The following is a 12,876-nucleotide window of genomic DNA, read 5'->3' as shown; positions in this document are numbered from 1 at the left end:
GCTTATGCTGCACAGGTTAAGGCGATAAGGGAGTACAGTATATGTTGAAAGATGTCTTATTTAGCCACGAACACAATATGAAAAAACACAGTAATTAGTGAATACTGTAAACAGTGTTGCTCTAAGAAAAAAAGTGAATTTATGATCATTTCAATTGCTCTTACCAATGTAAAAGGAAAACGGAACGACTTCATTACTATGAGAGAAAACGGCTATGCTTACATATACAAGGGTAACTTGATTAGTTGTCAAATGTTCTGTAAGACAGAGTTATTTAATTTGTATTAAAGATATTTAATTTGTATGAAACATTTTACAGATATTTTTCTGTTTACATTGATATTAATATTTTAAAATTTCTTAGTAAATAATTTTTATAAGCGATTTAAGGACGTATATATGTAAGAGTAACAGTTGTGAAAGGGAGGTACTATAAGATGATTTAGTGTGTTTTGGGATGATGGTTTGGGTGTATTTTTGTTTCGACTTATATTAAATTGTTTTAGTATGATAATTCAAGGAATATTTATATTTGAACTACCAAATAAGGCTGTGAACTTTTAAGATAGAGTTATAAGCATTTTAATTTAAGGGGTACATGGTCTTTGGCAGTTATAAGCAGCTACAAGCATTTTTAGAGGGTATTTTGCATTTTCGCGGTGGGTTCTAGAACCTATCTGCGCAAAAATGTTGGGGAATACTGTATACATATTCTATTCTATTCCTGCAGATTCCAGGTCCTCTTAATAATTTTTTGTAACAAGGCCTCTCGCCTAAGTACAGTAGTTACTAAGGCTCACATAAAGTACCGGGTGTATGTGGAAGTAAATATACTTCTTGAAACTAAAATTCATTTTTTCACATACAAACCCACCCAATACTTTGTAATAAACATTAGCCTTCCTTTCAACCCTTCCAGGCTGCAGATGGTTCAAACTATTTCGTTGTGCAGCTAGTTTTCACCAGTAAGGTTGTTCGCAAACCCTCAGATAAATAGAAATGGTGAATTTTTCTGAAGGATGCCTGGAATCGAGTGCTACTGTATTGTGCAGAGTTCAGTAATGTGTTTGTATGTGGTTAAAATTAGTTTAAATTTTACTATAACTGACATTAAATTCTCTGTTTTTCCAATGGGATAAATGTAATTGTTTGTTACAGATAGTTGCACAGAATGAGTGGAAAAGAAAATAAAGATAATAAGCATCTGATGGGATCAAGATGTCTACCACTGCAAGAGAGCAATCATTCTAATGTCCAGAATGAGAAGGAAACCACAAGGTAAGGTAAAATCTGGACTTTTGTTAAAGTAACGAGGAGGAAATTACCTAAAAGTTTGCCTCAGCTCATTTAGCTTTACTTTGTTTTAATACCAGAATTTTACCTTTGGACCAGGTAGTAGTTGAACAATAATTTTATCCTTGTATCATGGTAACAGCTTCATTTCAACAGGGAGAGAGAAAGGCGAAAGTGGACCGTGGACGATTTTGAGGTTGGACGGCCACTAGGCAAAGGTAAATTTGGAAATGTTTACCTTGCCAGAGAGAAAAAAAGCAAATTTATCATTGCCCTTAAAGTGCTTTTTAAATCGCAGTTGGCCAAAGCTAATGTTGAACATCAGCTCAGAAGAGAAATTGAAATTCAGGCTCATTTACGGTTAGTTTCTTCAGAGTTCATTTTTGTATTTTTTTTTTTTTTATTTTTTTATTGTACTGTCTACCCCCAGTTTAACCCTTAAGGGACGGATTGATCTTCAGTGTGAAGTAAAACAGGTTTGAGGAGGTGGAGGGATTGAGCTTCAGTGTGAAGCAGAATTACGCACCATTGTTATGGTAATAATGATTTGAAACAAAGGTGCCAATACTTCTATATGCTATAAATTCACTAATGGCAACTTTTATACAGAAGTGAGAGTTAGGCCAGTATCAGTAATGCTTGTGACTTCAAGGGGGAAAGTACTGCATTTCTCTCTCACATGAGTCTTTTGTAAATTTGCTTGTAAATATCGAAAGGGGTTGCTGTTGTTTTTGTTTTTTTGTTTTTACGATAGTATGTCGGTTTTAAATGTAATTTTACAAAGAAAATTGCAAAGAAATATTAGAAAAAACATGTAAAAGTAAAAAAAAAAAGTTACTGAATCTTCCTTCTCGTAAACTTACGTGAATATTTTACAACAAATATGCCAAAAATTTGTTACTGCTTTTATTTCTTATCTGTTTTGATATTGTGTGAGCAGTAATAATAATTTTACAAAATACAATAAATTTATTTATTAGAAAAAACATATAGAAGTTGGTAAAATTTTCAATTGTCTTGTAAATGAGGCCCCACAAGGGGTTGTAAATAGTCATTTTCAACTTCTCGTGGAAGGTGGGGAAAATTTTTTAGAATTTTTTTATTTATACAGTGTGAATGTACGTGTCATTCTCTTTCCATTGATGTGGTTTTTTTTTTATTTTGCCGACCTCAAAGTTTCCCCAGTCTGGGGTGTTGCACATTGATAAATTATGCCGTCCCTTAAGGGTTAAAGGTCAGTTTATAAAGAAGTGAATGTCAAATAATGGGAGAATGCCATGTTTCCACACAATACTGTATACAAACCATTGGTCTTTATATGAAGAATTTGTTTCAGCATAACTGGAAAATGGCCGTTCAACCAGTGGTTAGGTATTTAACTACCATCCGCTTGGTGGGAGTCCTGCCCACCCAGATGGTAAGCATTCACTTTGCTATTGGCTGTTGTGCGATGTGGAACTCTCTTGTACCCCCTGCCCTGCCTGCTGTATTGCTTTGGTTTTTTGTTCGACATTCCCCATGGGATTGTTTCTTGTTGTTTTATGCAATATCTTATACATATTCTTGTGTTTGTGATAAGTGTATCATGCAAACCCACGAATCATCTGATAAGTATGATGAGTGGAAGGCTGGTACTAAGCGCGTGTGTCCTAGTGCCACCTCTAAGCCTTGCAACCATTACTGCTCATCTGCTGATGTTGACCCTCATGTCCTTTGCATGAGTTGCAGAGGGCATGACTGTAATCCTGAAAGTGTCTGTGATGAGTGTCATGACTGGTCCCCTGTTCAATGGAGGAGGAAGAACAAGAAAAAAGCTTCCAAGACTTTGTCTGGTGGTAACGTCCCTGATGACTCCTGTGCTTGCTGGTCCTTCTTGTCTATTTCTACCTCATGCGAAACTCCCACGCATTCCGTCACTGCTATGGGAGCAATTTCCCCGTCACCAAAATCACCAAAGTACGTTCTAATCATTTTGTAGCACTTAGAAGTGTTAGATAAAACTATGGAACTTCTTAATAGGAATGATTTAGTAAAGAAATATGAGGAAGTCTTTGATAATCAATCGAAAGAAGGAATTATTGAAGAAATAATAGTAGATCCTGCCAATTATGAAGCTTACACTTGGATTCCACATTTTCATGTAAAATACAAAAAATAACTCATGGTTGTAGCTTTTATCAGTTTTGAAATATTTTCATATAAATCATGATAAAAAGAAAAAATTCGACCTTCGGTCAATTTTGACTCTACCAAAATGGTAGAAAAATGCAATTGTAAGCTAAAACTCTTACATTCTAGTAATATTCAATCATTTACCTTCATTTTGCAACAAACGGGAAGTCTCTAGCACAATATTTCGATTTATGGTGAATTTAAAAAAAAAAACTTTTTTTACATCCGCGCGTTACGAATTCATGCATCATTTTGTGATATTTTCTCTGTTGCTTTGATCGTTTTACAATTTGTTATATACCAAAATTATTGCAATTTAGTGTACAATACAAGGAAAAAAAAATAACTCATTAGCTTTAACCGTTTTGCTCACAGTGCGATTTGTATACAATTATATATGAAAAAATTTTTTTGCGCTGTCATATATTCCAATATTTATATATGATAATGATATTTTTATTTTTCATTTCTGATGGTTGCATACTAGACTTCAGGCAATGACAAAAGGAGGAGCCAAAAATGAACTCTTAATCTTAAAAACTAAGCGTGCTGTGATTTTTTGAAAAAAAACTTTCTTTCCGCTTCAGTGCTAACTCTCAAACCCCGCCGGCATACAGGAGACACTTTTGTAAACAGCTGCTCGGCATTTAAGGGTTAACCTGCATTAGGCCTCCAGCTACATTATTACTAGGTTGTTTTTTTCTTTCTTTTATTCCTTTACTGGCTGCATTTGTCTTACTTAGGGTTTTCAGAGCATCTTTATAATTGTCAACAATTTCAGTCAATGTAGGGTAATTATTAGTGGTTTTATTAATTAACTCTCTTAATACTACTTTAGGTAATTTGCTCATGATTATATGGCTCACAAATATATTCCCTGGAGTATTCTCCTCCTCCAAAAAATCAACCCCATACTTCTGGAGTTCACTTAAATATTTAAGACCTAACTTCAGATATGTACAATTTAATATTTGTGAACTCTGAATCATGCTCATTACTTGGAGCTGAACTTAATATATTCTTTAGAGTTTCATCAATAATAAAATTTTTGTCTAGAAACTCTTCATCAAGTAACTTTATTGCAACAGCATAATTTTCATTACTGACAGACAAATGACTGACTTGTTTAAGAGCATAACCTTTAAGATACCCAAGTAAATATGATAACTTAGCAGAATCAGAATAATGTTTCTTAAAACCATTGACATTATCAAATTGGTGCTTGAAATTGGGGTAAACAAATTTATCCTTTTCTCTACCATTGAAAAAACTACACTGCAAAGGAGGTGGTTTCCCTTCTGACATGAACTCACTCCAACCCTTTATGTTCTCATCAGAAGATGGAACCACCCTATCAACTAGTCTTCAAATTCATCTAAACTAATAGCTATATTTATATTATATGTAGCTTGACTATCCAATTCTTCATTAAAGAAAGTACTGTCCTTTTCCTCTAGCGCTGTTTTTTGCATCTTCCCGACAGCAAGAGAGTTGCCGAGCTACATGGCCTTCGATGCTAGCACTCGAGGAGATGGGAATCTGTCATGCTCGAGTTTGTCCCAGAATTCATAGCAAAGAATCAGAATTTATCAGTCCCTGGCACCAGATTCAATCCCTTTTAGTCCCCTCCCTGAAAGACCTTGTGGGTAGTGATTGTGATGTGATACTACTTTTTTGTCCAGTTAGAGTTCTGTGGTACTAATGACACTTCGTTAGTACTGGCCCGACCAAGAAAAAAAAGTGTTCAAGAACACGATTTTTTCTGGCTTCATGAGACAATCAAGCGAACATACTCTACGTGTGATAAAGTAGACAGGAGTATGTTTCGAGTAGACCTCATGGGGTTAGGGACACTGGTCCGTCCCTTGTGTTGAGGAAGAACCTGTTGGTTCTACAGGTACTAAGGGCGGGAATGTGGTCATGACAAACCACATTCATGTCCCTCTACCTTCGGGACATTGCCCACAGGTCCTTGGACACTTTTACCTTGGGTCCTGTGGTGGCTGCTCAACAAGTTGTGTAGCTCACCCAGCTCCCCTAGGGGGTCAGGTAGCATCTCGCCTACGGGGTACGGTTGCAAAAGAGAGTATGTGTGAGTGATTGGCCTCCTCCCTTTCTCTTTTTGTACCCTTCCTCTCCCGTAGGGTAACGGGACAGTTGGTGAACCATCACCTGCTGGATGGGCATGCGATACTGGCTAGTTAGATAACTGAGTACCCTGTCTATAATCTAAACACTGTAGATTATTAAATGTAAATCCTCCCTCTCTCTCTAGCAAGGGGAGAGAGGGGCTGACAATAGAACAAAACCCCGTTGGTTTTATTAGCCTTTTATTGTCTCCGACGCTATGGGTTCATCCAAGCCCTTTTTGAATCAAGACAAACTCATTAATTCGAAAGGCCCAGAAGTCTGACAGTTGAGCATCCCATTTGCTCAACAGATGACCAGGAAGAGAGGCCTAGGTGAGTCGAACTACCAGTTGGTTCAGAGATTTGCTCAGAATCCTCCCACCAAGAAGTAAGTCTCCATATGTGAAGAACGAAGGTTTGTATTTGTGTAGGAACAAACAAATTTTTAAAGTAATTTGTATTTTTCCTTACATACAAACCTGAAGGTCTCTACAATAATGGCCCACCTCATGCCACCCCTCATTCTGCTACCTGGGCTGAAAGGCAAAGTGAATGCTTACCGACTGGATGGGTGAGACTCCAACCTACACTGTGTGTAATTAACTATCTTGTTAAAGGTTCAGTGCTCGTTCCAGCTTGCTGCTGCAAGCAATATCCATATGTAAAGACATTCAGGTTTATATGTTAGGAAAATTTCAAATTACTTAAAATATTTGTAGTATTTAAGTACAGTACTTAACTGTGTCCCTGTACTTGAGAATGTACCAATGTCACCCCATCTACGTTAAGAGAACGGTAAGCCTTGAATACTACTGTATGAAAGAAAATGTATGTGCCTGAATATAGGGATAACTTGATTAGTTTTTGCCTTGTTAAGAGTAACAGTTGTAGGAGTGTTCACTCGTAGCTGTAAACCATATATTTTTAAAGGTAAAAATATTAAACACTTTAATATGAAATATTAAAGTGTTTTAGAATGATAGTTTCAGGTATATTTGGTTTTCAAACATTAAAATGGGCAGTTATAAGCATTTTTAGAAGGGTCTTCTAATATGAAATATTAAAATGTTTTATGATGATAGTTTCAGGTATAAAGGCAGTCTCCGGTTTACGACGGGGTTCCGTTCTGACGCCGCGTCGTAAGCCGAAAATCGTCATAAACCAAAATAATTGTCGAAAATCATAAGAAAACCTTGCTTTTAATCCTTTGAGTATCTTGAAAATGATGTAACCTGCATTTTTATTGGGTCATAAAAAAACCTCCAAAATTTTACCATTCTGCTGTTTTGGAGCTAGACAGAGAGAGAGAGAGACTGTGTGCCTCACTGCTTATCTACCAGGAAAAGATTTGAATTTCACAGAACTCCAGTGCTCCCCCATTTTTACATGGGAATAGGTTCCAGAACCTACTGCAGAAATGCAAGATCTTTGGAAAAGCAAAAATCCCCTCTAAACATGCTTAAGACTGCCTATCTTGAAAGTTCAAATACCAAATGTATTCTTAGTATCATCCTACATCAAATATAACTTAAATTATTATCCTATTAATACTGTATTAATCTTTGAAATTATATTATTAGTATCATTTCAAAATCATCTTAAACATTAGTACCCTTTTCCAGCCAAAAAAGAAAATTATTATCCTATTAATACCGTATTAGTCTTTGAAATTATATTAATAGTATCATTTCAAAGTCATCTTAAACATTAATACCCTTTTCCAGCCAAAAAAGAGAGAGTGAGTTACCCGAAATTATATTATTAGTATAATTTCAAAGTCATCTTAAACATTAGTACCCTTTTCCAGCCAAAAAAGAGAGAGTGAGTTACCACTATGACTTACATTCAGCCATTCTTGTGCCAGCACGGGCAAAAGAGAGAGAGAGAGAGAGGTTTATCTCTTTAGTCTCTCGAGGAATGGTAATCCATTTATCTTTACTGCGATTGACAACAAAAAAAATTTTTTTCTTGTCTTCCAAAGATGTACTACTGCCTTTACTACGCATTTTTAAAACACTATGAAGATACACACAAGCAGTTTGCATATGTAAAGAGACTCAAATTAGCAGTATCTTTTCCTGAGAGAAAGAGAGAGAAGGGCTGAACTAAGTACTGAACTAATAATCTATTGATATGTCTATCAATTTCTCATTCTGCCCTATGGTGAGAGAGAGAGAGGAAGGAAGGGAGAAATTGATCTTCTACCCTTGGTCAGAAATTTTAAGTAATTTGACATATTTGACAGTTAACCCTCCCCCATAGCTTCAAAGTTTTGGGCAAAAGATGGGGGTTTATATTTGTTTATTTAAAAATTGAAATAATTTAATATAAAAATGCATAAATGTAATTACAGTATATGATTATTATTTAATTTTATTAATGTTTGAAAATTAGTACTTATTATAAGGTAAATCATTTATTTATCATACAAAATGTGGTTAGTCCTCACCATCTCCCAGAAATTTAAAAATTCTTGTGCCATCATTCTCTCTCTCTCTCTCTCTCTCTCTCTCTCTCTCTCTCTCTCTAATCCTGTTGTTGTTTTTGATTAAGCTGGCCTTATGCCAGCACGGGCTCTTGCTCATAGAGCAGCCCATAAGTAATTTTTTTTATGTGAAGGTGAAGTTAAGGATATTTAGGTGATTGCTTTATTTATGATTGATGGGCATACAGTTAGTTTGTGGAATGAAAGGTTAACAGGCGAGGTTGCAAACCTCTTTGAGCCCTAAGGCACCCATCAGTTGGAGAGAAAGAGAGATAGTAGCGAGTTCTGGCACGTGGTAGATAGCCAGTAAGGAAAATGAATTATTAATCGTCAGAGAAAAATTGGAAACAACAGAAAATCTATGGAGATTTAATACTATATTTAAATTTGAAAAACGGAAAAAAGCATCGATCCTTTAGTGTGGGGGAATACTCTCTCAACATCAGGATGAAAATATACTATTTCAATATTTTGTAATTATAATTAAAATAGTAATTACATAACTTGGCCAATATCCTATTTAAACTAATAATGGTACCTTAGTAATAATGTACTTAAATTTGTAAAACTGAAGACACAGAAGGCGTTGTTTTCATAATCATTCCTTGTATAACAGTATTTTCAAGGGTGCTGAAGTAAATAAATTCCAAGTGTGCTGAAGTAGATAAATTCCAAGCGTGCTGAAGTAAATTCCACAAATCGATGATCCAATCGACTTCTTGACGACACTCGGAACTGTATCGTATGGTGAAGCGAAATAATGAAGTCTTATGCAAATTAGGAACGCACGTCAAGCGAACTGAAGTTCACACATGGGGACAGTGTGACAGCCTTTCGATCACTTGAGTGGTTAATAGCAGACTGATGCGGTAACGCACAGAAAACGCAAGGAAAACAAAATTCAAGGAGAGTTAAGTACAAACAAAACAAAGCGAAAAAAACAGACAAGGACGCTAAAGACATGAAACACGAACTCCAGGTTTAAAGACCAATTGGCAGACATTGGCAAAGCACAAATATTTCTTTTCCCTCACATTTAGTGGTAGGGATCAATGGAGGAAAAGAAGAATTTGAAGCTTTAGAGAAAGCAACACAAATAGAAGTAATAGCTTAAGTGGTAGTTAGAGCGATAGTTGGAAATTTTTGGTCGTTAGACGTTAGGTGGTCGAAAAGAGGAGAAAAGAAGGGATTTTAGGGGGAAATAGGAGTTAGTCGCCAATCAATGGATTGACTACTATCAGAGAGATCGTGACAGAGTTGCTGCTTGAGGAAATTGTCGGAGATGGAAATGCCAGATAACCACCTAAAAATGTCCAGTCATTTTTAGGGTTATATCCTCACTCCCATCTCACATGGTAAGCACATTTGCTAAGGATGTCAAAGAGGTTTGTTGTAGTTAAAAGCACCTTCGGGGTTTGCTCTTCCATGTTGCCAAGCGATTCGATGACGGGGTGTGAAGTAGGTTGACGAGGAAGGGAAGAGGTTTGAGTTGATTGAGGTGTTGGGGGTGCTGGTTGCTCAGTTTGAGTCTCTTTTTCGCAACACAAAACGGGTTCAAGGTTTGAAGTGGCTTGAGGAGGAAGGGGTTTGGGGTATTGGCTGCTCAGTCTGAGTCCCTTTCTCGTGACACAAAACAGGCGCTGCTTCCACCGCTTGTTTGGTAGTTATAGCTCTTTGCTCTTGGGGGTGTCATTGGTCTGGGTGCCAGTGCTTGTGGAGGAGTTGGTCTTGATGGATTGGCTCTTGCTTTCACCTGTGCGATGCAGGATAGTCGGGCACTGCAACGTTTGAACCATGCATGATGTTTTTCAGAACAGTTGGGGCACTTAAGTGTCGTAGGTTCCCCTTTTTTCAACTTTTCCAGACAGCTTTGTTTCATGCCTCCTGCTGCAGATGGCACAAATGGCAGGGCCTCTGCAACGGCCCTGGTGATGGCCGTAGCGTTGGCATTTGTAGCACCTGAGAGGGCTCTGGGGTGAATTCCTCTGTGGGGAAGTATCCCCATATCCTAAGCCATACTTGGCTCGGGACTGGTCCTCTGAAGGTGGTGAGGATCTTCCGTGAAGGTACTTTATCTCTGGTTAAGCACCTCTCAACATTCACAATATGGGGGAGCTCCAGAAGAGGATCCAGAGGGAGCTCTGTTGGGTAATTACAAATGACGGCCTTGTTCAGCTTCTCATTTGGGTTCAGTAACTGAAAGTCTGTGTTGTCCTTCAGGAGGTTGACTGTTGCTCGATCTTTTGGAGTAATGGTGAATTCTCCTCTGTGGTTCGGCCATGCTGAGATGTTGATGCCAGGGTTGTTTTGTTGAAGAGCCACTACTGCAGCGTTCGAGGTCCTTCCTTCAGCTGGAAGCACTTGAAATTTCGGTAATGGAGGGTACTCATTCGTGTCGGAGACTGGAGGGGGAGGGGGTAAATAGTGAGGATGATTGGGGTAGGAAGGAGGAGGAGGATGAGGGTGCAAAGACCTTGGAGGACGAGGAGGAAGGGTTTGCAAGGAAGAGGAGGTGGAAGGCGAAGGGGAAGATGGGTGGGTGGATTGTTGAGGTGTTGCCTGGTCGATTCTGGCTCTTTTCTTCGAAACAGGAAGGCGAGCTTCGTCCATGAAGTAACCAGAAGTCGGCGGTCGTTTCTCATGTTGAGTCATGGTATCCAATAGACTTCCACGAAGATAAATACTTCCAAACGTCGAGGATGATCCAAAAAACACCCCCAAAAAAAAAAAAAAGGGGGGGGGCAGTTTGAGGGCGAGTGATAAAACCATGAAACTGCCGAAAACAGTTTAGGAATTAGCACTAACCAGTGGGGGTCTGTTACATAAGACGTCTCTCTCATCTCAGAGAGAGAGAGAAATACTACTCACCCTCCTTTTAGTGTATGCAAAGCCCTTGAGGTGCAAGCTTTGTGGTTGGTTAAAATCCCATCCTTCTTGCCAATAGCATGTCTTCAAGGTGAGCGAGAGGGGGGGAGGAGGGGGTTGTTACAAGTTGTTATTGGCTACATTCAGTCCTTCCGGCCAATAGTGTATCGTCATGGAGAGAGGGGGTTGCTACGAGCTCTGTTATTGGCTCTTTCTAATCCCTCGAGCTGATATCGTGTCATCATGAAGCCTATGTCAAAGCAATAAAAAAAATTGTAACACAACGACGATGGAACTTTAGTATATTTTTGTTTTTATACAGTAATCCATATTTCTTTAAACCATTAGTACAAAAAGAGAGAGAGAGAGAGGTTGAATGAAGTGATTACATTGGTAAGCAATTTTGTGATTTCACAGGATTTTAGTTTAAAATTTTATCAATACTTTGCTGTGGTTACCGTAATAGTATTTGAAAATTAGTAAATCATTGTTTTATCATAAAAATGTATAGTTATGAAAATAAAATAAAAATCAGTAATTAGTGAATATTCCACTGAAAACATCTGCAAATGTGAATTTTCTTCCGTTGTATGCGTTGACTGAGACATCCGAAATATTACCGTTGAGAATCGTAAGAAAACCTTACTTTTAATCCTTTGGGTGTCTTGAAAACAACGAATCCTGCAATTTTATTGAGTTTTTCATTAAAAAAAAATCCAAATATTGACCAATCTGCCATTTTGGTGCCATATTTCTTCTGTTGGATCGGCATTGTCAGTGTCATAAACCTGGAACATGCATTGTAACTCAGGAAATAATTTTTTATGAATACATTTGAAAAGCGTCATACTCTCGGAACAGCGAAAGCCGAGCCCGTCGTAACCCAACTCTGTATTTGGTTTTTTAGCCATTAAAATGGGCAGTTATAAGCATTTTCAGAGGGGGGTCTTTGGTGTTTTAACTATTAAAATAGGCAGTTATAAGCATTTTTAGAGGGGGGATTCCAACTTACCATGGATTTCAGCTTATTGATGGTGGTTGTGGTCCCTATCCCCTGCTAATACTGGAGGTCTACTGTATATCTATAATGCAAACCCCTAACTCAGCAGCCTGGGAAGAGGAAACCATTTGTTATAAGGTGTTGCCCAGGTAAAAACAAACCTTGTAATCACTTCCTTTCCTCGGAAGAGATAGACCTTCATACTGTGTACGTCATGCAGGAAGCATGACTGCAATCAAAATAGTCGAGTGAGTGTTGAGTCTGGCCTTCTGAACAGTGGGTGAAGTTTGCTTGGAAAAAGAAGAGAGAAAAGAAAGTTTCTCTGGAGTGCAATACTCTGCCAGTGACACCCGAGATTCTCTCATATTGGGTTTTGCCCCTGGCCAAGCTTTCACCTGCTGTTGCTACTACTAAGGGAGCGGTATCTCCTTTGCTATCTCCTGCTTCATCAGCAGAGAGCCAGTAAAGGGGAACGACTAACTGGTTGACTACTCTCCGGCGGTCTCCATTTGCTCAGAGGGGGAATTGTCCTCGGGAGGACACTCCTTATGGTGAAGGGAGATTGCCTCGCCTAACCCAACTTGTCTTACAGATGTTGTGGAGCCCAAGGGCCATAGGGAGTTATGGCGATCCCTAGGCCTCTCATGGGAGCTGAGTGTCGAGGGCTTGATCTCCCACTTGAGGCCTCCAAAGGCCTAACAGTAACTGCTTCCACTGTAACTGTCACTACTATGGTTGCAGTGTCTACCAGCTCAAGGGCCACCACTACATCAGTGATATCTGTGGACATGCCTCCAGTAGTGTGCCCGCAAGTGTTACCCTGTACATCATCTTCCCTTGGTGACATCCTTCTCCACGCCCCTGTTGTCCAAGGCCTGCCGCGACTGGAAGAAGTAAGAAGTTGAAGAAGAGGGATCAGAAGTCCTTGTCGT

General features: G+C 38.4%; 1 protein-coding gene across 3 annotated transcripts in view; it reads left to right on the top strand.

Annotated features, from left to right (window-relative positions):
- The window catches only part of LOC136846453 (aurora kinase-like), a 93,660-nt gene that overhangs the window by 22,806 nt on the left and 57,978 nt on the right, over positions 1 to 12,876 (top strand). For 2 of the 3 annotated variants that reach the window (XM_067117228.1, XM_067117229.1), the window contains exons 2-3: positions 1,159 to 1,278; positions 1,450 to 1,653. In XM_067117228.1, the coding sequence (XP_066973329.1) occupies positions 1,172 to 1,278; positions 1,450 to 1,653 (311 nt within the window). In that variant the 5' untranslated portion in view covers positions 1,159 to 1,171. The remainder of the gene's footprint in view (positions 1 to 1,158; positions 1,279 to 1,449; positions 1,654 to 12,876) is intronic. The other variant, XM_067117230.1, reaches the window with a different exon arrangement.

This window comes from Macrobrachium rosenbergii, chromosome 15 (assembly GCF_040412425.1).
Source record: "Macrobrachium rosenbergii isolate ZJJX-2024 chromosome 15, ASM4041242v1, whole genome shotgun sequence".
Taxonomy (NCBI): domain Eukaryota; kingdom Metazoa; phylum Arthropoda; class Malacostraca; order Decapoda; family Palaemonidae; genus Macrobrachium; species Macrobrachium rosenbergii.
Note: the sequence above shows the minus strand (reverse complement) of the source record. Positions and strands in the feature narration are given on the sequence as shown.